This window comes from Electrophorus electricus, chromosome 24 (assembly GCF_041902795.1).
Source record: "Electrophorus electricus isolate QZ-2024a chromosome 24, ASM4190279v1, whole genome shotgun sequence".
Taxonomy (NCBI): domain Eukaryota; kingdom Metazoa; phylum Chordata; class Actinopteri; order Gymnotiformes; family Gymnotidae; genus Electrophorus; species Electrophorus electricus.
Genome location: NC_137520.1, coordinates 7388725 through 7416438, shown reverse-complemented (window position 1 = coordinate 7416438; position 27714 = coordinate 7388725). Strand labels below are relative to the sequence as shown.

The window sequence follows — 27714 nt, the reverse complement described above, 5'->3', positions numbered from 1 at the left end:
ATGCACAGACACTGAAATTTTGCAAATATTATTTTTAATTTTGCACGCCGATTTAGAGTTTGGAGCTCTATAAAAAGATGTCGTGTTGCCATTCATTTACGGTCAATAAATCAGTGTTGGCGCTGTTCATTGCTGTGATTAAAAGTGGTACTCATGCAAGCACAATAACAGCTCATCAAGATACGCGCACTCTCCCTCCCTCATCCACAGGCGTGCGCATCCTCACACACTCCACACACACCGAGCCTCCAATTCAAGCATGCTTGCTGGATGCTCATAGCGGCTGTCAGACCGGATCACCGCCACGTTACCGTCGGTGTGAGCTGACCTTGGCTGCCTCCTAGGGTTTTAAATATTTGATTCCCAATACCTGCGCTATAACACATCTCCATGGCTTCCTCGAGCGAAACAGACAAATGCGTTCTGCATAGAGGTAGATCTCAAAGTGACCCGAACATCCTCATTGAGTCTGGCATCGATTCGGCGCACGGCACAGGTAAGCTAATGAAATGTCTTATTGTGTTTAGATTCCATTAGAAACAGCCTGCGTGAGTGCTGAAACTAAATCTCTTTTCATTTCTATGTGCATTGCACTCCAAAGGCGTCCCTAACCGGTGTAAATGGCATTCACTTAACTGGCGCTAATGTTGTGAAACGGAGTATACAAGAATACTGAAATCTATTCAGTTATGTTGCTTTTGGAGTATTTCCGAGTGTGAGTATTTTCACCGACTGGTCCTCTAGAACAGGCTACTCGAGCTACAGGCGATCCAGCAGCTTTGTAAAAATACAGATCAATACACAGATCATGTGCTACCATGGCTGTATTTTGAATGTCACTGTCTCAGTCTGTGATTGAGCAGACGGAATGCTTTGTGTTGCCTGTATTTTTAGTGGAGAAAAACGCATATCTCTTTTTTTTTCCCTGCCTAAAGCTATCATTGACAACGGCTATACTGTATTAGTATAGAAAATCAGGTTTGTATGGAACGTGTGCCATAATTATATTAGAAGGATATTTTAACCAGCACAAATCGCTGGGGTGTCTGATGCTATTTGCCGATGGCATATTCCGCTTGGCGACTGCGCATGTTACCTCTTTTAGAATGGGGACTGGCGCCCATTGAATGGACCAACTCAGTGTATGAATCTATCATATCCGCTTTGTGGTTTGTTGAAGAAGAGGTTCATTTACTGAAGCACCCTTTGGCTAGATAAACTATTTGGCGCACCATAGGTCTGTCTGAGGTCTGAGGTGGGTCTTTACTGCTGCTGTAGGTTTTATTATGTTTCAGTGATATATAGACTTGCTTCAGCCTCTACTTCAGGTTTCACAGATGCAACGCATTCTATGGTTTTGACCAGTGTCCACACAGCCTTAAATCATGCCATGTTTTAAAAATCAAAATGTGGAATCTGACCTCCTAGGTTATATGGTGATCACACAAGGACCTCCTGTTCTGGCACAGTGGACTATCAGCAGGTGTCCAACACAAAGACACAATTGTAATGGATCCCAGTTTGTTAGTCTGAGTATGTAGGCTGACAGCCTCGTTCTCCCCAGTCTTGATCAGTGTTAGTTATTACTAGCCAGGTCCTAGAGGAGAGGTGATGTTTCCTTTTATGAATGTATTTATTTATATTTAGAATGTGCTTGGATAGCATTGTTGAGTTTTTATTCAATTTTATTGTTCTGTTTATCTTTATTGTTAAAGTAGTGAACAAAAATCACACCCGAAAGTAACTTGTTCAACTCTTGCAAGTAACACTATAGGTGTCACTCACTGTCCACCCACCAGTGTGTTCCACAGTTGGAATACACCTCATATGTGTCGTACGTGACACTTTTCATGGGCGTGCATGAGTAATTTTAGATCTTTTAATCTGAGATGTAATATCCAGGCTGAATTCTGATTAGTGATACTGTGCTCTTTGCGGCTCTGTAGTCTGCACTGATTGACAGGTTAATGTGTCCTGTGAAATTATGCATTTGATGACGTATGGTAGTGTAGAAATGTCCTAATTATAGGCAGCAAAGAAAAAAGAGAGAGAGAGAGAGAGAGAGAGAGAGAGAGAGAGAAAGAGAGAGAGAAAGAGAGAGAGAGAGAGAGACGGAGAGAGAAAAGCTGAGAATCGAGGAAAGAGAGTAATGGAGTGAGTCTTTGGAGGTTTGCTAATGACTCCTGCCTCTCATTGACTCATGCCAGTAGAAGGTAGTGTGGGTAATGCCTAGGCCTTTCCCTCAGCTAAGTGACAATTAATTAAAAGCCCGATCGCCATACGGCCAAACTCTCTCATGTCTGCCGAAGAAGACGTGCTGCGTCATGGTGGAGGCGGAGCTCTCACCGCTCGTTCATCCCCATCGGCACAGAGGAGGTCCTTCAGTTTGGGGTTGCTATAGTCTTTCTTCTATGGGAGCTCCTGCTTCAGGGAGAGTGTCATCAAGACAGGAGAGGAACCTTGTGGAGAACCACTCACAGACATTTGAGCTGTCATCTTTGGGTCTCCAACAACAAATGTCACTGTTGTATTTGAGACTGAATCGAGAAGCACAAGAGCCACCCTGAGCATAAATGAATTTTTTAAAAGCTTGTTTCCTCTGATGACCTCACTGTTAGTATTATTTGTACAGAACTTGAGTGAAATTAGACAAGTTATGGATTTAATGACATATACACTCACCAGCCACTTTACCGGATACACCCACCTTGTAGGTACATCTTGTGGTCAACACAGTTTACTAGCCATCTTTGGATCCTTCATCATTAGGAAGGTTCTGATTATAGGATAACTACTGGCTGGATATCTTTGGGTGGCGGTGAATTTCCAACTCAGCAGTGACACTGACATGTGTAGAAAGCCCAGGAACACTGCTGTGTTTAAACCGTTCCAGATCAGCATCTATGACCAATGTGCTACCACGGCAGTTATAAAGGTGGGCTGAGAATAATCTGACACCAGGTATGAGATCCGAGTGTATGAGAAGGCAGTGATCCTGTGGTCAGTGTATCCTTTGGTCAGAAAGTAGCCAGTGATGAATGGGGTAGATGGTGGCTGATGATCTATGCATGGTAATACCTATGCTGCAGTCTGTCATCTTACACTTATTAAATGCACCTGTGAGGTAAGTGTACCCAACAAAGTGACCGGGTAGTGTAGGTAAAAGGTGAAAGCCGATTCTAATAAAGTGGCTGTTGAAAGTATGCAATGTATGTAAATAATTTACAAGTCGGGGGACAATGTCGGAACACATTTCCGACAACCATGCGCAGTCTGATACAGAAACTACCACAATGATATCTGACGGGTCTAGAGCAGTGGACACTCATGAGTTCACAAATTGCGGCATTTGCGCTATATAGCATCACTCGGTTTTAAGTATTATGTGAAACACATATACTAGATCTCCTGGACCTGTTGGTGTATAGAAGCAGTGTTTAGCTGGTAATATTTATGATTCCTCTATAATTTCATGGAACCATGCCAAATCAAGTCACCAAAACTCAGAACAAAGCTCTTTCAATGCACACTCGTGTTGTATATATGAAGGTAACTTGTGCCTCTTTTGGGGCATTTGTATCTAATGCACCATCCTGCTGGAGTTTGCTTCCTTCCTGCTGCCAAGGCCTGGGTCTGAATGCTGGTCAGAGCCGCATGCTACCGTGCCAGTATGACTCATCAGTGGGATCGAATACGGGGAGAGCGTCTGCTCTCTAGAGCTAGGTGCTGTGCAATGCAGGCCAGCGTAAGCGAGTCAAAGGTCGAGGTCTATGAGTTATCATTTTTTCTGTGTAACTTGACCCTCTATCTATTTCTAATTTTTTTTTTTGCATGTCCTCACTCTGGGATTTGTAATAGTTCATTAATCTGAGAGACAGGGTCATGTGTTCGGTAGGCTAAGCAGGTGTCGTGATACAACGTGTACCCTAATATAGCAGTCACAATGCAATATTGATGGGGAAGTGCCCAAAATATCTGAGTTCCACAGGGGTTACTCCATATCTGAATAAGGGACGCTGCCATTAGCTATTATTTAGAAAATGCCATTCATGGCCTTCAGCTGAGGTTAGGCATCAAATGCAATTGCTTTCAATTGGAAGATGTTAAAAGAAACAATTAATGAGTGGTTGTGGAAAATATATAGCTGGAGATCTATCTGATCTACTTTTAAAAACACAATATCTGCATTTTTCCTACAGTGATTTAAAATAAAACGTTTTTCAAAGAATTAAAATGATGGCTATCCAATGGTGCACAACTGCACCAGTTTTGAACAATTACAAACATAAAAACAAGTCAGTAACATATAAGTATCCTACCCGTAGCTTAATGTATGAAATACAAATGATTTTGACATGAACCCACAAAATCCTTTAAATAAACTCAATGTGAATCCAACAGCATAACTGATGGAAACAATGGGTGAGAATATTACATCGCTGCATTAGTATATATTAGACTCGCTAAGAGAAATGTTAGTGTCATGTGCCATGCCTGTGTGCTTTTATGTGTCATTTCTTATATTTACACTTGTTTAGCTGCTCACTTTTAATACACTTCCGATATCATGCATACCTGATGCATACCTCCCATTTTTAATTTCTATAAGTAGGCATGAGGGATGCCCGGTACAAGCTACCATCCAGGAGGATTCCAGTCTTGCCCTTGCCGTGCAACAGTTTACCAGCTCCCACCTTTTCTCAGTCCTGGACAACAAAAAGAACACAGCTGTCAATCTGGCTGCCTCCCTGGAGCTGCTGTTTGTCAGCGTGTCTTCTCCAGCTGCATGTGTGCGAGAGGCAGGAGGAAAGAGCCTTGTTCTGTTAAAAGCCCTGACCTTGCCCTGACATCTCTGCGGCAGTCCCTCCAGCACCATGGCTCCTTTCTCGACTGCCACGAACATTGTGCGGTCATATAGGTCTGTATGACATGGAAGCCCGACCCACCTTGTCATTCTCCCTGGGCTAAACTACTTTTCCGACTGCTCCGGGTACCTCCAATTAAGGCTGCGTCATTTGTTCTCCAAAAAGTCATTTTAAATTGGGTGGTACAGTACATATCTTAAAATATTTGGCCAGGTAGACAGTTAAAACAGTTAAAACAGCAGGCAACAGTGTTGGTGTTTACAGTAGGGAAAATGTTCCTGTCGGTCATTCCAAACACTGCAGCCTTACTGGGTCTTGATATCGCATGATTACTGGGTTCTTTGAGAAAAATAAAGGTTAGAAAGAAGAGTAGATATGTGTGGGGGGGGTATGTCTGCGTTCGATAGATAAAGCGCAGGGTTGTGAGAATTTCACAGAATTCATGAGGATATATATATATATATATATATATATATATATATATATATATATATATATATATACACACACACACACACACACACACACACACACACACACACACACACAGAAACCACTGGCCTAATTCTAAAAGCTTTGCATCATGAAACAGGGACAGTTTTATATGGAAGCTGATATGTTAGTATCAGAATTTGGGGCAAACGTCATTGAGTCCATTGATTTCGGCCATAGGTTTGGACATAAGTGCACATAACACATGAATGGATTCCTCCTATACTTTAAGTCTATGGAGGTTTGGTGGGCTGCTTGTGCTATGGTGTCCAGTTGACCTTGTAAAGTGCACCAGAAGCAGTTTTACTCAATCACCGTAAGAGTCCTTGAGTGGACGTGTCTCTATGGGAGCTCTCCTCTGTCCAGATAGGTAACGGCTTTGGCAACCAGAGAGCAAAACCTCTTGTCCCATCCACTGAAATGAGCACTGTTCCTCTGAGCCTGGAAAAAAAGCGATGCATCATTAGTTAACAGTTATTTGTACTGTGATTAGTCATGTTGTGCTAAGTGGAGGATTCTAGCCTGTGCCTGGAAGCACCCGTAATACCCTCAGATGACACTCACTGGTAACACCAGAGATTATTCACTTTATTAACCCATGATACCCTCAGATGACGCTCACTGGTATAACCAGTGATTATTCACTTTATTCTGATTATTCACTGCACTTGCAACAGAAATGTGATTCATTGGAAGGCTTAGCTTATACATGTTTATAACTACTGTGTTTTAGCAAAGAATGAATTCGCTAAAACTTAATTAAAATGATCGGTTGTGGAGTCCTGGTTTTCCTTGGTCTAACCAGAACTGTGTGAGTGCTTGTGCGTGAAAAGCCACAGCCTGAGACAGAAGTTGATACAAAGTACCTCCCGAGGACCACAATCTAACACACCCCTGTGGCCACTCCCGCTGAATCAAAGATCCTAAATAGAACCAGTTAGAGAAAAAGAATACTGTGCAGTCTTCAAGAAGAACTGCTTTGTAGATAAATTAGGTCTTACATCTTTTTGCAGAGCAATAGAACAGGGAACAAACAGGCAACCTGCGAGGGTCGTGGAGGCATGAATCATGCATCTCCTGGCCCTTTTACCCCCCGATCACATTGCGGTGTGACGCCCAACGGCGTGATTCATGTTGAATGCAGACATGAGGGATGGGACACTTCTCTGTTCTCTGAGCAGACCAGAACTGCTGGGTGTGGGGGGGGGGGGGGGGGGGGGGTGTCTCGGGATCCACGTAGCCCGTCCATAAGTGCCGCCGGAGTGGGCTTCGGCGTTGATGGCGGCGGCTTGTGCAGGGGGCTCTGGTGGCTTGGCAGTGAATCAGCGGAACCGCCCGCTGAGGCGCCGCACGTTAAACCGTAAGCGAGAGCAATGACAGTGATGCGGCTCACGGAGACAGGGAAAGCGCTAAGCGAGAGAGAGAGAGAGAGGGAAGGGGAGAGAGAGAGAGGGGGGGGAGAAGAGAGCAAGAGGAAGGGATGGAAAGGGGGAGGGAGGCAGAATGAACAGAACAATGAGGAGAGACTGTAGGGTGGGACTGATGTTTAAGTGACTCCAATGCGCTCCATGAGGAATCATGGGGCAAACGGAAGTTCCGCAAGCAGGCAAAGAACACACAGAGGGCAGGATTCGGAATTTACTCATTAGAACGACGGCTACTGGTTCAGTTCCTAGCCACAATCTGTGGCGCCATTCGGTGCGATCATCAGCTCCACTAGTTGAAGCAGTGGCGCTGAAACAGCACTGGTCACACCACATTAAGCCACATAACACGTATCCACATACGAAAGGTGGTCACCTGAATTTATTTGTTCCCTTTATAATAGACAATAAAACACCAAAAAAAAAAAAGGTTCAGTGAGTTCAATGCAGCTGTTTCATTCATCCAAACACCTACGCAAATGCAGACTTAAAAGTCATTTCCCCCTTTATTTGGCTGTAGCATGTTTCATTCACTTACAGTAGAACAGAGGATTCAGTGGTGTGATCCAAAAGCAGCTCATTCTGTGCCGCGGCTCTGGGGCTTTCAGCACCATAGAGAGCGCCACGGCCAACCGGATTACCACAGATGCTACACTCACACAGAGATGTCGCACTGCATGCTCATCCTGCAGGAATGCCTCTGGCTCAATTCTGCGAAAGCTTGAGTATTGCTGGCTCTTTTTTTTTTTCATTAGATAAGAGCTCCAATTGTGTCGGTGCAGGTTGAGTTGAATAGAAGCACAGAAGTGACTCTTGCATTGTAACAGGCTGTTGGATTGGAAAGCCCTAATCAGGAATCGCTGCAAAGCTGCACAACCCTTGATGCGTCGACCTCGCCAGCTTAATGGGAACCAGTTGCCTTGACTGGTCTATTTTGCTTAATTTAGTTTTGTAACTTATGCAAAATCGAACGACTGCAGCCAATTGTTTCCATGTTTTTAAACTCAGCGAATCAGATTCTAGACTGCATGTATGTTTTTTTAGAATTGGCCAGATTCAGTTTAGCGAGAAGGCAATAATATTTCACATGAGATCCTACCCACCTGATTCCATTTGCTTTCACCACTGCTGAGTGAGGAACAAAAGAGCTGAGAAGAGAAGCACTGAACACATTAGAAATGCTAATATATATTAGTCTTGTGTCCAAGGCCATTGTTTTAGGTCTCTGATGAAACATGAAAGGATGACTAACAGGTCTGAGAGAACTCGATATGTTATAGTAGTGCCGTGTAGTTGCTCCAGAACCGTTCTACAGCTCCTCAACTTCCTTCTATATGGCAACCATCCTTAGTGTCACGCATAACCTTTTCATTGGCGTTAAGCGAGACAACCTAATTCCAGCAGTATTGTCTCTTGTCGCAAAAGTGGCAAACTTCACCTTTTGTCGCTACGTTATAGGGTGCGTATCATCCTGTGGAATTACTTTCTTCGGCTGAGGCCTTGCACGTCTATGATCGAACAGGACAAGAGCAAGAATGTGCGTGAGGCGAGGAGAACCTCTACAATGCTTTGAAATTATTTACCTAATAACACACGTGGGAATTTCAGGTCTGAGCACCGCACGGATCTGTGCACATTGTCTCTGTGTTCACTGCACAGACAGAAAGTAAAAAAAAAAAAAAAAAAAAACAATAAAAGAGAGAGAGTGAAAGAGTCAGTCTCTGTTGCTTCCCACGCAGTAGGTTCTTCCTGTTCTGAGACCACCACAGCTGGTGTGACTCACAGTGGAGCTATATATCACGTTCTGGTTCTTTTATCTACATGTTTGTCCTTTTCTATTCTTATTTTCCCATTGCCATGATATTGTATGCTCTCTCATGAACACATTGAGACCAAAAACTACCTAACCGTCCTTGGCTTATTAAAGTAATGCTTGTCTTTGCCTAGAAATCAAAATTGGTCCTTTAATGTTTCAATGTTTCAAAATTATGATCGCACAGATGAGCTATGTATTACATTTGCTAATGCCCAATCTCTCCAAAGTGCATGTGTAATCCCTCTAACCTGAGTGAAAGTTGTAAGCAGGGTCCCATTGAGTAGCGTGTTCCATTTTCTGACTTCTCATGGAGGCTATAGCAGAGGCAGTTGTCTGCAAACAGATGGCGGCACAGTTGTAGAGCTAGGGGGTAAATGATAGGGCTTCCATTTGTTCCGAGGACAGGGAATCTGCAGTGTTCCCGCATAAGCTACCTGCCTCCCAGTCTCTTGTGCATCGGATGCTGAAGGTGCGCGAACGTTTGCGAACATTTGTGGATGTGAAGGAGAAAGCTGGAAAAATGACGCAGACCAGGGGTGACGAGGCATGGAAGTTCATAGGATTGGACAGAGATAGTGCCTAAATTTAATTGCTTTGTATGAAAAAATGCCACATAGCTGTAGGCAACTTTCACGCCAGGCTGAAACACAAGATGCGCATGGGGTTGTGGGGTTTTCCAGACTATAAGGGAGACTGGAAAAACCTTTGCTCTGGATTCTTTAGCGTGTGTGCTAATTCAAAGGTGTGTTTAATTATCATGTTATTATATATTCATACCTTTATGATGCACTTAGGCTTGTTGACTGGGTCAATCGAAGACAGTAGACAGTAGTCTCTTTGATCTGTCAATCATTCTAAAGATTATTCTTTTGTTGTTTTTCCATATGTATTATTTCACTGTTGATAGTAGCTTCTCACCTTCTGCTCCATATTTCTTATCCTACTTTTGGCAACATGCCTTTATACACACACACACACACACACACACACACACACACACACACACACACACACACACACACACACACCATGGCACATAAGTAGATCAGGTTGTAATACATCATGAGGACTGTCATTCACATTTATGCCTTTGAGCTCACAACCTGACACTTGTGACAATGTTTCTTCATTTTTTGTAATCCTAGTGGGATCTGTTCTTTTGTTGTCATATTTTTAGACCAGCAAATATACAAAGAAAGGTCACATAGACAAAGAGACGGCTGTCTCACCACTGCTTATCTTATACACAGGGAAGGCGGTCAGTGCAGGACTGGTCACCCCGGGAAGCTTCTGTTATTGTTCCAGTCAGATGCTAACCCTTGACACTGGCCTTGGAGCAGATCTCTCTAGAGACATCTTATCAACTACAATATAAAACAGCTCTCAGATTAGTGGCCAGGACAATCTCTACCAACACTCTCTGTTAGACATCCCGGTCTGAGCACACGTAAGGGAGGGCCATCACTAATGTAACAGCTAAGACCACATCCTCAGCCTCGCAGTCTCTGATGAATTGAATAATATTCCCCCATTTCTCTCTTTCATCTCTGGGGTAACATTACAATAACAGCCTCTCAGCATTTACTTAGCATTACCAGATGAAGAGGCTTCACCCTCTGCCCGATTGTATGGGCTCTTCTCCAAGGCTGAGAACGAATACATAGATTAATCAGGCATCAAAGGAGAGCCAGCCAGCCAATAGCAACTCTATTACCATTTATAGAGGACCTCTTCTAATGACTGGTCAGCCTCCTGTCTGAAAATGGAGGTATCGCCTCACCATACAGGTTCAGGTTGCATAATAATCAGCGTAAGTCAATGAATTTTACAGAAAATATATTTAAACATTAGGCTAAAAAATGCTTTGTATTTAGTGATAATGTCTATATCTATCTATCTATCTATCTATCTATCTATCTATCTATCTATCTATCTATCTATCTATCTATCTATCTATCTATCTATCTATCTATCTATATATATATCTATATCTATATATATATATATATATATATATATATATATATATATATATATATATCCAAGACATAGATATTTGTTTTTTGATAGTAAGAAAGCTTATTAGTATAGTGAGCCCTCCTCTACATGAATGAAGATAATTAATCATTGCCAAATGCACCGTGTGCAGATGAGTAAAAATGTGTTTTTAAGAATGGGCAGCCCACACGAGCTAGTGGTTTTGGGATGCATTGCTGACATAGCCACACACAGAACAGACACCATTTGAAAGTGGCTGTCCGGTCCCTCCTAGTCTGCTGTGATGGCTGGCTGCATTAGACCAGTTCTTGATCTCGCACACGCTTGTAGCTCACAGAATTGGCGTGCCCCGCATCTTTTGTGAGCAACATAACATTTTGTGCTGCCAAATCTTGAGAAGCAAATCACGATGGCTTTACCTTTTAAAGACCAAATATATGTTACACTTCTTTGTTTTTGCATTAAAATTGCATGATTATATGCCATTTCTTACCTTTTAAAATGATACATTTTACTTATTATATTAGGTGAACTATAGATACTGTTCAGGTGTTCATATACATATATATATATACATATACATACACACATTTTGGTTTATTTTAAATATAAAGATTTGGTGGCCACTTGGCAGGTACTGTGGTGGCTTGGCACAGAGCAATGACTCCTTCTCACTTCGCGCTGGCGTTATATGTGCTGACTGGCTGTGTATGATTAAAATGCCTTGCTCTGCTCTTTGTAATTGCTTTCATGAATAGCTGGTCTCCCATGGCTTTCCAGTGAAAAGCTCCCAGTGGTCCTCATGCTGCAGTGAATTTCTTCTGCTTTTCCAGTACCACACAAAGGAATTTAATGAAAGTAGATCAGCAGTTTTTTTAGCCTTTGGGTGCAGTGATGTTTTGTGAAACCGCATCCTATGTTACAGTGGCCTAACCTCATGGCAAACACTGAAATATTGCATTTGCATTCCATATCCAGTTTTGGAAATGACGGTACAGGACAAAGCCATTCCAGCTTATCTCAGCTCCGTGCATGATACGCACCCTTTCTTTTTATTTAAAAGGGTGGCATACTCGACTATATATATATTATGAATAGCCGCTCAACGATTGGCTGTTTCGGATCTTCTGCAAGCACTTCCGTATAGCAACAGACCCCCTTCTCTCTGCAGACACACTCCACCCACTTCCCCCTGTCCTCCACATAGCAGCAGCCCCTCGTGCAACGCTCGGATTCTGCCTCCAAGGGGGCGCGGCTCAGCTACGCATCTGGAGGAGCGGTAACCATAGTAACAGCTGGGCGCTTACCACAGCTCCACTAGCTCGCCATGCTGCTGTGTTTATAGGGCTTGACCTGGATTAGGAACTGCCATGGACTCGGTCCAGATACACAAGGGCGACTGACCTGTTTCCACCCTTTCTGGGGTCGAGGACATCCATATGCGCCATGCAGCGTATCTCTCCCAGATTCACTGACGGCACCTCTGCCCACTCAACCCTGTTTTAGAAGCATGCGAAGTCTGACTCATTTGCTTAGTGAACGGAGTGTTCGCTACAGGCTGTTTGAACAGAAACACATTCCTGGGTGTAACCATGTGCTATCATTTTTGTTTGTGTTTATTTATCGGTCTTTTAAAAATTATTTCTGTCTTACTGTATATCTTATCTTTCTTGCAGAGCAAAGGGTTACACACATGAATATAATTTTAAGAGCTGTAGGTCTCAAGACCATTTATTTCAGATTGCTGGACTCCAACAGTAGGCTAGGTGTACACCAGACCTATTCATTTCAGATTGGTGGACTCCAGCAGTAGGCTAGGTGTACACCAGACCTATTCAATTCAGACTGCTGGACTCTAGCTGTGTAAACCAGACCTATTCATTTCAGATTGCTGGACTCCAGCAGTAGGCTAGGTGTACACCAGACCTATTCAATTCAGACTGCTGGACTCTAGCAGTAGACTATGTGTACACCAGTCCTATTCATTTCAGATTGCTGGACTCCAGCTATGTGTACACCAGACCTACTCACTTCAGACTGCTGGACTCCAGCTATGTGTACACCAGACCTACTCACTTCAGATTGCTGGACTCTAGCATTAGGCTAGATGTACACCAGACCTACTCACTTCAGACTGCTGGATTCCAGCTATGTGTACACCAGACCTACTTACTTCAGACTGCTGGACTCCAGCTATGTGTACACCAGACCTACTCACTTCAGACTGCTGGACTCCAGCTATGTGTACACCAGACCTACTCACTTCAGACTGCTGGATTCCAGCTATGTGTACACCAGACCTACTTACTTCAGACTGCTGGACTCCAGCTATGTGTACACCAGACCTACTCACTTCAGACTGCTGGACTCCAGCTATGTGTACACCAGACCTACTCACTTCAGATTGCTGGACTCTAGCAGTAGGCTAGATGTACACCAGACCTACTCACTTCAGACTGCTGGACTCCAGCTATGTGTACACCAGACCTACTCACTTCAGACTGCTGGACTCTAGCAGTAGGCTAGATGTACACCAGACCTACTCACTTCAGACTGCTGGACTCTAGCAGTAGGCTAGATGTACACCAGACCTACTCACTTCCATGGTCAGAGTGGGCATGTCCACTTCCAGCCACCCATTGCCCATCTGCTTCACCATCTCTGACCCAGACTCAGCTAGGTGAGAGCAAAGCCAGTCATGCACGCTGGTACAAACACGTCATAAGCCCCCTCCTGCTGTCCTCCAGTAGCTTTGATAGGGATGGATTCCTTAATGTGGTTTTACCTCATTATAAGGCAGAACATATTTGCCACACAATACCTGTAAGAATAGAAAGAAAAAAATGTAGAATTTAGTATACAAAATAATGTATTTTTTTCTTATTTGGTATACTCGTTTAGTTTTCCTGTTCTGTTCCAACAAAACCTTGCAGCCACACCCAGCCTTCTGCAGACCTAAACAATTGTCTTCCCCAGGCCAAACCCCAGCGTTACTCCATTGAGAACCTGTTGTGTGCTTCTTACAGTTCTGGGCCCTGAGTGAGTGCAAAAAGCATGTGCATTGACGCTGCCTGCACCTCCCTCTGTGTGTGTGTGTGTGTGTGTATGTGTAGACGTGATGGAGCCAGAGAGGGTGTTACGCTCCAGCTGCCTGGTGAGCGGAGTGCACACTCCCCCCATCCGCCACCACAGCAAGCTGGCCACGCTGGGTCGGCTCTTCCGTCCATGGAAGTGGAGGAAAAAGAAACACGAGAAGATGAAGCAGAGCTCCACAGGTGATGCACCGCCGCTGCTGCGCGCAGGGCCGCTTCCAGAAGCTTCCAAATGCTCGGCTGACCCCAGCAATGCATCAAAGCCCGGTCTGAATGGATGGAGAAAAAAACACTCTTTTCTATATGAAAGTGTGGGCACCGCACTATATGAGCAATGTAGTACTTTGTGATTACCCAGCCATGTATTAGAAATGCATTAGTAAGCTCTTGATGTGATGTGATTAAAGATGATTTTGGCCAAAACAATTTACACTTGGATCTAGTGAAGTCTGTCATCGACTCACCCTCAGAACACTCATCTGAGATCAGTCAGGACATTCCCAGTGCGATCTTATAAAAATCGTGATTTTTTTTTGAGAATCCATATGAACAGCGTAACCTTCTGTATCCATAAAGGCCAATATTGTGATCATGATTAACAAATGATACATAGTGCAGCGCTGCTGACCTGTAGGTTTGTTTTTCAAAGGCTACGCAACTTGTGTCTCAAATAAAAGTCAGAATGTGTACGTGTGTGATTTTTGCCCGCTGGTAAATAGCGTGTCTGATGTGCAGCTGAAAGCATGGTGCTGTGGCTCTGTGTGTGCAGACGTGGCGCTGGCCTGTGGCTTCCACTCTCCAGATCCCAGCTCCCCCATTCAGGGAATTCCGGATGCTGACCTCCGGCTGCCGGGCTCCCAGGGGCCCATCCTGAGCATCAGCAGTATGGAGTACCTCAGCTCGGAGCACGACCATCTCGCTATTGGTGAGGACCCATCTGCAGCCACCAGACATCTGACTCAGTGTTGCCACAACAGCTCGTCTGTTCAGCTTTGCAGACTGTGTTAAAAAAAAGGTTTGAGATGTGTATAAGTATAAAACATGTGAGGAAGAAATATTGCAAAAGATAAAGCAAAGTTGAGATACGTTGTGGCACAAAGACTGGTTTAATTTAAACTACACACAGAGACCAATAGGTGGCGACAGAGTCTCTTTCTTCACTAATCTTTGCGTATACAAGTCAAGGCTTGTGTTCGCCAAGTTTTAACCATTCTTTGTGCTTTGACCATCAGTTGCAGATCCCTTGGAAGACGGTGAGATGACAGAAGAGCCTATTAGAAACGAGGTAGAGGAAGAGGAGGAGGCCGAAGCCACTTCAGTAGCTGACGCTGAGGCTTTGAATGCTAATGTGGAGGAGAGAGAAGAAGATGAAAAAGAGACAGTCTCTCAAAGACAGTCTCCTCCGAGCAACCGCAGCGTTCTAGTCTCTCAGCTTTGCACTGAGGAAGGTGTGTTGGCTCACTTCAGCAACATTACAGTTGACACAGTCAGATGGATAACTGAAACTGTGCATGCCTGTGTGTGCATATTTGGCTGTGCAGACCCAGGCAAAGTCGCCAACACAACTGTGCCTCAGCCCAACTCCTTCCTCCCTAAAGAGATGCCTCGAGTCTTGGAGGGCCCCAGTCCTGTGGTGCTGCGAGGACCTTTCTCAAATCCCATGAGCTCACCACATATAGGCTCCATGCATCCTCCGCTGCCCCCTAGCTGTATTATTGAGGAACTGCACCGTGCCCTGGCAACAAAGCTCCGGCAGGACAGGTAAGTGAGGACTTCGCCTATAACTAGAAGATCCTATACTGGTTATCTGGTTACTGGTAAATCAGGTAGCAAGAGAACAGCACTGTTATTAGGACAGCATTTATCTCCCACTATATGAAGACTTTTTTGATGTTCAAGTGCCTGGTTGAAAAGTCACCCTCATTTAAGAGGTGATTTTTCAGAAAGCAGAAAGAAATGCTTCAGGTGATGATATGGTATCTTGCGGAAGACTGCAGAGAGGGTTCTGACTGGGTGTGAAATGACTGTATCCGTCTCTCTCTCTCTCTCTCTCTCTCTCTCTCGCTCTTGTAGTACAGAGCGAGAACCCAGCGGAGAGATGGAGAACAGGAAGGAGGCAGAGGAGAACAAGGAGAATGTGAGACAGAGCCACTGTTTCACTGACGCCTCAGGAATCATATACGACATGGACAGCTGGAACGAGTCCGTCATCTCCGGTACATAACGAAAAGCATATTAACAAAGAACATTGAAAACAATGTGACTTACATGAAAACAGTGTCCTCTGTTTTCAGGTAATTTGAACAAACGTTTTCTTTCTTTGACTAATACTTACCCAAAAGAGAAGGCTTTTGTTTTTGTAAATAGAGAGTTATCTTGTGTCAGGGTTATAAGACCAAAAATCGTTAAGTTACTTTAAATTTACTTATAATTATATTTCCCAAGATAAAAGTATTGATCTATGACCCAGTATTTCATCTTCAATTATGGTAAATATGACAGAAAAGGATACATGATGAATAAGGATCCTTAATAAGTTTAATAAGGTTAATAAGGTTGGCTGCTGTAATACTTTAGGAAGCACTGTGGCACTTTGGTGTGCTTTTCCCTTTCACTGTAAAAGCATCTCCGTGACCCAGTGTTCCTTGCATACAGGCACGTTGCCACGACGAATGCGAAAGGAGCTGCTGGCCGTGAAGCTGAGGAATCGGCCCAGCAAGCAGGAACTGGAGGACAGGAACATCTTCCCCGCACGTAGCGACCAGGAGAGACAAGAGATCCGTCAGCAAATCGAAACGAAGCTCGCCAAGTAGGTCGCCATATGGGTGGGATTCTCCAGGGCTTACAGAACGCTCAAAAGGACAGCTGACCCAAACACTGGCAATACAGCCATTGCCAGATCAGAGCGGTTTTCAAGTAACTTTGCAAATTGGCCATTTACATTTAGTCACAGTGGCATTGGTACTTGTAACGGTCCCTTTGTTTCATTAAACAAAGAAAAAAAGATGGATAACAAATACAGTGACAAATAAGTGTTGAATATATGAACTACTGTGTTTTGCTCTCACTGTGAACATGCATATGGCTTAATCCACAGCACAACATGCCAGACTGTAAACTTCTGGCTGCCTGGTGTTGCAATGCTCCGACATCATGCTCAGACATGACCTTTTTGAGCCCCGACACAATATGGCCTGTGATGAGTAAGGGTGGGATTCAGTAAAACAGGGATGCCATATAGACAGACTGAGTGGCCCACCTGATGCTGCTGTGCGGAAGATGAGCAGTAATCTGGCTGGTATTAGTAAATTAAGGTAAATAAAGTGGGGATTATAGAGGTGAGCTGGGATCTGATTTGTGAACACAGAAGCTGCTCCTGACTGAAAGTGAAGGTTTTACAAGTCATATGTTGAACTTCCTTGACACTTATGAATGGGTGATAGTCCTGGAACTATGTGCTTAAGATTTTTTTTTTTTTGGCAAAAAATGTAGGGGATTTATGCTAAACTGCATCCATCCAGGCCTTCTATCACATGCGATATGCAGGTTTTAGACTGATCAATTGAATTTTCTAGGTTGTGAAGTCGCAACGTCAACCTTTCAGTCAGTAAGATAAGTTGGAAGAATTAACACATTGTGCTACTGCGCTGTGACACCTAAAAAGCTGTGGATGCGATTAATACTGTAACTGCAGGTGGATTATTTTCACATATCATACGGATCATTTATACTCAAATTATGACCATCGAAAGTGCATGAAAATTATTATGATATGCTAGGCAATGCAGCCATGCTCTAAGGCTGCATAGGCCTCAGAGGTACTTGTCTGGTCATTCCTCCTCTTAAATAATTAATTAGGCTTGGTATTGCTCACCCCTGAATACAGCACCCACTACTCTGCTCAGACAAACAGCTCTGCGCTGATTCTTAGAAGGAACTGTCAGTGCCGACTAGTAATCCTATCTTTTGATGATGTTTTGATTATGCTATAACACAAAGTGCTGAAACGTCTAAGCATACTGTTCGCTCATCCTAAAACAGGCCATCGTTTCATTGGACAAAGCACAGCTATTATGTAATATTATTAACCATACAGCTTCAGATAAGAAAATAATGACACGGGCTTGAGGCTAAATATAATTAGGTTTTAGTTACACAGATACATTCATTTTCTACTATAAATATCTAATTAAATGCTGCTCTAATCTCACTTCAAATCACCTCTCAGAAAGCAAATTTAAATCATATGGGTCCCACAGACATAATAAGTATAAGTGGAAAGTTACCAATTATTCATATAACTTAATTTCATTAAACCAGGCTTTATCAGTCCTTTTCCAGAAAGCACTTGGAGTAACTATGAGATTCCAATAAATATCTGAGACTGAGTGGAGGTATTGTCTGCCTCCCAGTGTCTCTGCTTAAAATAGTTATTTTCAAAAAACAACAACAGTGTTTGCTTTTTATATCGATAGTTAGGGTAACCCAGGTGTTTGGATGTAAGCCCTATTATTGGAGCTTTGTTTGAATCCCATTTGTACCATCTGCTGTCCATTAAATCAAACAGGAAGTTGGCAGGCTTCTTACCCATCTGGGAAGACATTTGTCAATCTCCATCCTCTCCCAGGTTGTTGGCAGATTATGAATGGGCTGACTAAACTGATTGAGACTTATTAGACACTTCATAAATATCTCTGCCTGCAGGTCCAGAACCCAGAGGTTTTAGACTTAGATCAGCAAAAATGACAACCCCTCCTCAAAGCTTCAAACCCAAGTCAGAATCCTGCATCTGCAGATGGCAAAGTGATGCTTTGACAATGCAGTGTCATGACCTTACTATCTTTAGCCTGCAATGCTCTGCACTTCTACAAAAGCATGACATGCACTGTGCTATTTTTAGAGCTCAGACCAGTGAATAATGGATGGCCCTCCATCCTCCCCACCTCCATGTTAAATCCCTGAACTGGTGCTCACAGTAATATAAAGCAGTGAATAACCTATTCTTAAGGATTTGATTAGGCACGATACATTTTAAAATCTACCTGCCGATTCTTTCAACTCTGATTTTCTAATATTTAAAAAAATATATAAAGATAAAGTGTTTTTTTTTTCTTTGTTCCAGGAAATGGAATAAGTTTTGTTGTCTTGTTGGTGACCAAATTTTAAATTTTAGCTCATAAAAACTAATGAATTATATTTAACTTCAGGAAATAGATAATACATTATACAGCGAATATAAAGTGAGTAACATATGAACCACATTTCATAACTTTAAGCATTTTAACAGAGAAGAGTATATAGTTTCAGTGTGAGACAAAAGAAAATACAATATGCTGTGAATCATGTGGGATGGTAATGGGTAAACTACAACCCATCTAGTTATCCTTTAACACATACTAAGATTACTGCTGCCATCCACACAGGCAAACCCTTACTTTGGTCACGACATAATTTAATCTCTATTATTGAGAGAGAGAGAGAGAGAGAGAGAGAGAGAGAGAGAGAGAGAGAGAGAGAGAGAGAGAGAGAGAGAGAGAGAGAGAGAGAGAGAGAGAGAGAGAGAGAGAGAGAGAGAGAGAGAGAGAGAGAGAGAGAGAGAGAGAATGTGATAAAGGGCAACTGTTTCTACTTTTCCCCCTCAAAGTAACTGTGTGCAACTGAGGACCATAGATAGCCCTAGATAGCCCATGCATGGGTATATACAATTTTTGTTGAAAATAACAAAAAGTGATGAAAAGAAAAGATTGTTTACTGAGGGGTAGAAATAAAGTTACAAATAAACATCTTGTTGCCCTGAGTACCTGGGCCTCACTGGGCTACCATGAATCACTGTTACCAAGCAACTCTAGATACAAGTCAATAATATCCAATCAGCTTCCAGAGGCTTTTGGGAGTAAGTCTCCATTTCAGGTGATGAAATATTAATTATGTCACATCTGTTGGAATTCTGTTCGACTAAAGGTCTGTGCATTGTAAAGAGCTTCTTTTAAGCTACTTAGCTCAGGTAACAATGTCCAATACAGTAGACTTTTATCAAATGTATTATCCAGGTTAATCTCTGTAGAAGTGCTTCAGATCATAATAGTCTTATGGAAAATATTTCTAGCATGTTATAGAATGGCTCTGCCTAAGTGTAAACAAAAGGGCATCTACACTTGTATTATGGTATGCCCTGTGAGTGTTTATGATAGGCTACTAAACATTACTGATGTTAATAAATGGTTAAAATTATATACAATGCTAATGCTACGCGACAATTTACAGCACGGGATTAGCTGTCTCGGTTTCTTTGAAATAATTCGTGAATTTTGAACTTGAATCAAATTAAATCGGAATAGACAACTGTGAGACCGCTGGAATGGGACGTAGAAATCACAAGGCTAGCCTACCGCCTCCAGGCTAAATAACATCTCTTTGCGGCGTAAAGAGCCTGCCTCAGCAAGCGTCGGACTGTTAAAAGGATCGTCAAAGGACACGGGGCTTAAATGCTGGCCAACAACAGCGGATCGTTGCAGTGTAAAAAATAAGAGTTTAAAATGACCACAGTCATCCACGCAGTAAATCAACTGAAGAACTGAACAGTTTAGCGGTGAATCGCATCGCTTTGGCAAAACAGATGTGGAGCGCATTTCAAGAAGTCAGGTTTTACGCTCAAGACGGAGAAACTTTCCTTTGCAATATCGGGAAGGCGGTTGGCTGTCACTCTCCATGGAAATTAACTGAGACGTTAGATTTTACGGTGCAGGATTTTATTTTAAACTGAAATGATGGTACAGAACGTGATTTTGGTATTTTTTCGCAGGAGACTCAGTCAGCGGCCGGCCGTTGAGGAGTTGGAAAGCAGAAATATCTTAAAGCGTGAGTAGTGTTAATTTAAATGCAATGCAAAATATGAGATGTTATGACTTGTTTCCATCACACGTTGAGTACGGGAAGATTTGCATGCGGAAAAGATTTGCTGTACATCATCAAAAATGCAATAGATTTGCGGGTTTATTTATGTAGCCTCTTTTTTAGTTTCCTTTGCAAAGTCCATTTGATCAATAAATTAATTCAAAAATCATAGTTATAATTACAAACATGCTACATGAGTCCTGCATTGTCTACAAGCTTTGAGTGTCAAGTAGACTGCAAATCAGCATTTGTGGAACAGATGACGCAATCACTTCTTAGCTGAAGGTGATGATGGTTCTTTGACTGATTATTGGAGCCCACGAAAAAAGTGTCATTTTGCAACCTCTGATAAATTAGTGTCACTCAAGCATTAGTGCTAATTTGTTTTTGTCTCTGCTTTCTGTCAGAGCGGAATGACCAGACTGAGCAAGAGGAAAGGAGAGAAATAAAACAGAGGCTGAACAAAAAGGTTTAGCAACCTTCACATATTGCTACACAATAGACTATATTTTTCATTCTGCAGCCTATGTCAGATATATAAAACCAGTCATGTATATTTTTCAATGTCATGGTTGTGTGTACAAATCTGTCTATAAATAAATATTTTAGTGTCCACTAAAGTAAAAATAGGCACAGCATCTTGAAAGTAAGCATTGCAAGTTTAGTTTTTTTGATGTACTATTTTAATTTATGCTGTATTGCAGTTACTGTAAGTGTCACAGGACCTGGAGTTACTAATCCTTAGAATTCATGTTATTCTCAGACTGAGTACCCAGTGTATTTAGAGAGGAATTAGAGAAATTAACACACACACACACACACACACACACACACACACACACACACACACACACACACATACATACATACATATATATATATATATATATATATATATATATATATAATATATAAAATTCTAGACATATAGTACAGTATATACACAAATAATTAAGACATGCATGAATATGTGTGACGTGACTGATAAGTAGATAAGAACAGTATATATTTATTTCTTTTGTCTTTTAGCTCAACCAGAGGCCAACAGTTGACGAACTTAGAGAGAGAAAGATCCTGATTCGCTTTAGTGACTATGTCGAGGTGGCTAAAGCACAGGATTATGACAGGAGAGCTGACAAACCATGGACCAGGCTGTCTGCAGCTGACAAGGTATAAGACAAGAAGGCAGTGCCATCAAATGTTGATGAAAATCTACATCTAGACAACTAAAATGCTATACCAACATGTGCTTTTCTTGTCAGACATATTCATGTTTCAGTGGAAAAGCAAGTACTAAGGTGTAAAGCATAGCTTGTACATTATATGAGGTCACCTTTGTGTAGTGGTCAATATTTTCCTTTGTAGTAAATCTAAATACATTTTGAGCTGTTTTTATAGCTGTACTATTTTTATATGCAGTTGCTGTGCAAGGCACTTGTGGATGCTGTAAAATGCTTTGCATTTGTGATTCCCCAGGCAGCCATCCGAAAAGAGCTGAACGAGTTCAAAAGCACTGAGATGGAGGTGCATGCTTCAAGCAAGCACCTAACGAGGTCAGTGTGCAGGGCTCTGACAGCTGTGTCCATGCTATTTATAGTTCACTGAGCTATAAACACTGAGCTAAAGATAGACAGAAGTTAAATGCCAAATTGACTGGGGTTCAAAGCACTCAATATAGTATAGGGGACTAAAAATTGTACAATGATCTTGTTTTAGACCATTTTGTTTATAAGTGATATTCATTTAAACCATTTGTCGTATGAAGGGTATTAATTCTGTTCTTAATGCTGACCTTCGAATACTGAGATGCTCTTACAATTAATGCCATATTGCCAAGAACAGACCATGAATTAACACTATAGTCAAGCTTTGTGTAATGAGACCATGGTCATCTTTTGAAACGTACGCTTGCTAATATTTGTAATCTTCCCATGTGCAGGTTTCACAGACCATAGAAGAGGGTTTTCTTCTGTGAAGAAAAAGTTAAAACAGACGTACAATCCTGGAGATGACGTCATCCACAGGATGTCCTTATTCTTCCAGCGTCCTGGTCTTGACCAAAGGGCGGCGGTGTTTGGGTGCTGTTAATGATGGAGGCTAAGTCTCCAGAGCAGGGGCACAGCACCTTGAGGAGAGAACAGCAGCTGTGGACACCTCTGCTCTGGGGCTGAAGAAGTTACAGTCCTTACTAAGGATTTGTTTTTCAAATGGAGTTTTTAAATAGCTGCTGAAAGACATCAAGCCTTGTGCATGTGAGAAGCTCCATTTGAAGGAAGGAAGAAAGAAAAAATGTCACTCAAGAATGAGCCTAGGAATTCTGAGTGAGTTTCATATCAAGTGTACAAAATTAAGTCTGAACAGGGTTGTTTATGTCAGTATTTGGGGGTGGGGGCTGCTGGAAGTGAAACACTTTGTAAGCACTGTTTGTCTTCAGAATACATTTATAAATGCTCTTTGTCTTATTTTCAGTAATTAGTATCTCTATGGCTACATTCACACTTTTTAATTTGACCTGTACCCGCCATTAGTCTGAACAGGTTCCTAAAGTTATTCAGCTACACAAAAGAACAATGCTTCGCGTGGCACGCTCATCCAGAAGTAAAGAGTCAAAATGAAGTCAACAGTCACTTGCCTAAAGTTAATGCGCTTGTTAATCTGCAGTGGAGACTGGCTGCAAATTCAGAAACAAATATCCCACAAAGAACAAATGAACAAATTTGCTAATCTCTTTGAGCACACTAATTACATTGCTAAGAACATGCAATGCCACAAACGTGTTCCTTTAGTTATGATTAGATGCTGTTTACACTGCTGTCCAAATGATAATTCTGCACCACACATGGAGGAAATTGGATTTGGGCCACATTTAACTGCTAGACGATTACAGGGAGGGAGCATTTCAGTGGCAGGATAGCCAGACATTTGATGCATGCTTCATGTTTGTCTATAGCAGCACTCATCTAATCATAACTATAGGAAAATGCCTGTGGCATTGCATGTTGCTATGAATGTAATTGATACAAAGAGATTAGCAAATAAATTACTGTTGTTGTTCATTTGTTCTTTGTTTGCGGGATATTTGTTCCTGAATTTGCAGCCAACCTCCACTGCATATTAACATAAGCATTAACTCTAGGCAAGTGGCTGTTACTGTGGACTATTTATCTCTGGATGAGCATGCCACGGGAAGCATTGTTCTTTGACATATGCGGGTTACTTTACGAGCCTGACCTGTTCAGACTAATATATAGTCCACATTAAAAAGATATTGTGAACAGCCTAAATAAATAAATAAATAATAATAATTTTTTTTTTTTTTAAAGAAAAAAACAAAAAATCAGATTTGGGCCACTTCTATCTGTTGTGTGAATGTGCCCTAAGGAAAAGAGGCAAATTTTGCATATGAAATTTATGAAACACAAAAGAAAACACAAATATCTCCTTAATTATACAAAAAAAAAAATTAGGTATGTGATTTGGGATTTAGGTTTGCTATATAAAATTGATGAGAATATCTTCTGAAGTCACAGAACATTCAGAATATACCCCCATCCGCCCCCTACCCCGACTGACAGACGTTATGGAGAGAAGTGTTAGAATATGCATGCTTAACCCTGACAAATTATAAGAGCTAACTTTAAGACTTTTTTTTAAAACAACACTAGAAACATTACATAGGCCTATAATCAGCACCTATTAATTCTGGAATCCCAATAATTTTAGAGCTAGAAAAAATATAAATAAAATCCCCTAAAACTGCATTAATTGGGTAACTGTTGTCTAAAATACAGCTTTGCTCATTTAACAGATCTGGAATAATAAGGCCCTTTGATTCTGAATAAAAAACTAAGATGGAGATTGTCAAGGTTAAACCACTGAAAACCATTTTGATCTGCAGTGAAAAAAAGACAAAGAGGTTTGTGTTCCTGTGACACATTACTGCTGTGAATATTATGGCATTTGTTATGTTGAATTACCATTTTTATTTTATAACTGACCAGTAAACATATCTATGGGGACTGAATGTAAGGAGGGGGGTTAACAATTCATGAATAAATCCTTTTTTTACATTTTATATGTTATTACAACTGCCTCTTTTATAAGAAAATGGCTTTCTCACAGCTATTCATTATTATTGTTTAAAATCTCATGTAAATATGTGCTCAATAGCACTTAGGATAAAAAACATGCACAGATATTAACAATGCCAACAAATGTCCAACAAGACTAGGATAAAAAAAAATCTAAAGTATAATAAATATTCAAACTTTTAAATGCCATTGTGATTTAAATACTTTTAATGCTAAACCAGTAATATTCTAAAACAAGAACAAGCTTTAAAAATTATCTGAAAATACTTCTAAGTAGCTTTTCTATAGTTGCCTTTTTCCTTTAAAGTCAAAACATGGAGACATCTTGGAGGAACAGGGTCTGTAGTCCTCTTCGCATACTCAGCAACTCTTCCTCTTGCTACAAGGATGCCAAAGCATTTAAAGACCATTTAGGTAAAAAGAGTCTAATACTTGACCCAAGCTACTTTGAAAAGTCTGATTTAAACAAAATTAAACTGATGCCCTGGTGAATATTCTGATTAAATCTATTTACTCACCATCTGTTTGAATAAACGGTCCTGAACAGACCTCATATCCTTCTTCATCAAACACATCTGAAATAACATTAAGCCAAATGTACTTATTTTCAACTCCTCAGCAAATAGTGCTAAGAAGATGTAATGGTCAAGGTTAAAATTTTCACCTCTGCTGAGAAAATTTGCTCCTCATACTCCAAACTATCGCACATATTAAGCTCAATGGCACTTTTTAAGTTTTGTAGTCTGAAAAAAGAAATCAGATGGATTTTATTGAGGCAAACATTTCATTCAATTAAACTTTGTCATTATACCAATATTGGGATTTACAGTATAGCAAAAACACTGCCAGGCTATTCTCCAGTGCACTTGAGAGATCAGATTTAATGGTGCCAAATCCTGTTTAGAAATAGGATTTTTCTTCCTCCTCTGTATCAAGGTTTCTTCAAGGTTAACTCCACTGATTTTGCAAGATTTCCTCATGTTTGATTGGTTTAGATGTAAACAAAGTAATTAATATTTGATGTGAAATATGACTTTATAGAGAAATTTAGTCAGGAACCATTGTAGTAACAGGAAACAGACATTCTGATGTCTACACTGCAAACATAACCATCTTATCCTTATCCAAAATTACCAGAGCACTTACAGACATGTCTGATGATACATAGTGCTAAATTCGAAGGAAAAACAAACAAACAAACAATACCCCCCCCCCCCCCCACACACAAAAAAAAAAACACATTTCCTTGGGTACTGTTTTTCCTTAAAATGCCATGCAAGTACCTCTTCACCCTGCAGGCATTTTGTGTAGTTTGGGTATGGAGGGGTGCGTCATATGGTGTCAGCAAAACTCATATGTGAATATTCATCAGAGGAGCTGTGATAGATCAGTTTTACTTTGTTGGTTAATTGTTCAGTATGGAGCTGAACTGCAAAGTACCAGGTTGCAAAAATAAATGGGAAAATACAGTATGGTGTGACAGACATCCTCGAAGTCCTCCACATACTCTACCATCTTCTCAAATACGTAAGAAAACTAAAGCTGTAAATAAAAGCTGTGCTGGCATTAGCCGTGTTGAAAGGCTTGTAACAGGATTGTAACAATAAAAGCAAGGAGAATCTGAGTAATTGTTTATATTCAAAATGCTTTAGACCAAAACCTTAAAACAAAACTATCGCAAAACAAAGTCTCAGGAATCAAGAAAGGTATTCAAAACCATTTTGTATAGTAAAGGAATGTAGCTTTTAGAGTCATTAAATGCTTCAGATGTTTGGTTCTTAGCACTACAATTGTGAACAATTACGAATCAGTACATTTCTCTAGAAAGATGCATTTCACAGCAAAACACTATTAAATACTTTGTTTACATCTTGTTTACATCTAAATTGTGCCTTGGCTGCTTCAGGATTCTATCTGAGTTTACTGACTGAAAACACTGGAAGCATGATGTAATGTATGCTTTAGTGTATGCAATCCTAGGGTAGGGTTGCTATTATTAAACCTGTGTTCCAGTGGTTACCAAAACTTGGCCTTCCAGTTCTGTCACAAGGTCCCAGCCATAAAAGTAGAAAATTAAAAACAACGCCAGAGCTTAGAGCTTCTTAGTTGATGTCTGCAGACCTGTGGCTGTTGTATCCAATTTTTGTTGTGTAATTTGCACCAGCACCTGACAGACCTACTTGCACAAGTTATGTAGGCATGGTTATGTAAAAAAGATTAATTCTTTCATTTGCAACATCAAACACCCCAAACAGCCACTATCTTTCCATAAACCATATAAAACAGAATTGTAGTGTTTTTAATTTTAAGTAAAGGTTTTTTCTGTGTGTCAAAATTATTGTCTGTTATAATTACAACACTACAATTAAAGAGATTAATGAAATAGACCGTAATATAGACTCACCTCCGAGTCCCTCTCTCATGATATGCATTGAAAGCCAGTGCTTGCTTCTTCCAGTATGTCTTCGAGGAAGTCATAGACAAATCAGATATACAGTATATCAGAAAAGAAAAATCTATTTACATTTATGGTATTTAGCTAAATATGTAAAATGTAAATGTAAAAACCTCAAATTTCCCAAAAAAGTTCATCACAAAATTCCCCATTTTCACAATGTACGTATTTATTTTATGCATTTAAATGTTTTTTCTTTTTAGAAATTGAGTGATCATGTACTGTCAGTTCTTTCTCCATGTTGCATAGAGCAGTGTCATCTTGCTCCAAGTTTTTAATTTCATCCATTATAACTTGTTTAACCTTCTCCAGTCTCTGAGATCTACAGTGATAGGTACACAGAAGGAGTGCGTGTATGTTAGCCACAAAGTTAGTTAATGTCTTTCCCTTAATGTAAAATGTTTTTTGGTCTGACCTGTACTTGAGCACCTGTACACTGACAGAAGACACATGCTGCTTGAAGGCCTTTAGGGACTGTTTAGCGAAGAGATCCATTTTCCTGGAGCGGCTCTGAGAGACAACCATGCATGTAACATGTCAGAGCATATTATAGCACAAATACTAATTAGTCAGATTGCACTTTCTAT

At 41.1% G+C, this 27714-nt stretch overlaps 2 protein-coding genes across 3 annotated transcripts in view; one reads left to right on the top strand and one right to left on the bottom strand.

Annotated features, from left to right (window-relative positions):
• Positions 1-223: 223 nt before the first annotated feature.
• phactr3a (phosphatase and actin regulator 3a) lies at positions 224-24647 on the top strand. Of its 2 annotated transcripts, XM_027017909.3 has the most exons (12): positions 224-496; positions 13709-13870; positions 14457-14612; positions 14920-15135; positions 15229-15448; positions 15761-15903; positions 16343-16496; positions 20490-20545; positions 20989-21050; positions 21611-21751; positions 22058-22134; positions 22521-24647. In XM_027017909.3, the coding sequence occupies exons 1-12, from the start codon at positions 391-393 to the stop codon at positions 22534-22536; spliced, it is 1509 nt and encodes a 502-aa protein (XP_026873710.2). In that variant the 5' UTR covers positions 224-390; the 3' UTR covers positions 22537-24647. The 2 variants fall into 2 exon arrangements, 1 of the variants encoding a protein (XP_026873710.2); XR_014119800.1 differs by lacking the exons at positions 20989-21050; positions 22521-24647.
• The window catches only part of sycp2 (synaptonemal complex protein 2), a 26076-nt gene continuing 22676 nt past the window's right edge, over positions 24315-27714 (bottom strand). The window contains exons 35-40 of the mRNA XM_081707244.1: positions 27543-27637; positions 27350-27449; positions 27077-27135; positions 25337-25415; positions 25191-25247; positions 24315-25051 (exon numbers count right to left, since the gene is read on the bottom strand). Coding sequence (XP_081563370.1) covers positions 24980-25051; positions 25191-25247; positions 25337-25415; positions 27077-27135; positions 27350-27449; positions 27543-27637 — 462 coding nt within the window. The 3' untranslated portion in view covers positions 24315-24979. The remainder of the gene's footprint in view (positions 25052-25190; positions 25248-25336; positions 25416-27076; positions 27136-27349; positions 27450-27542; positions 27638-27714) is intronic.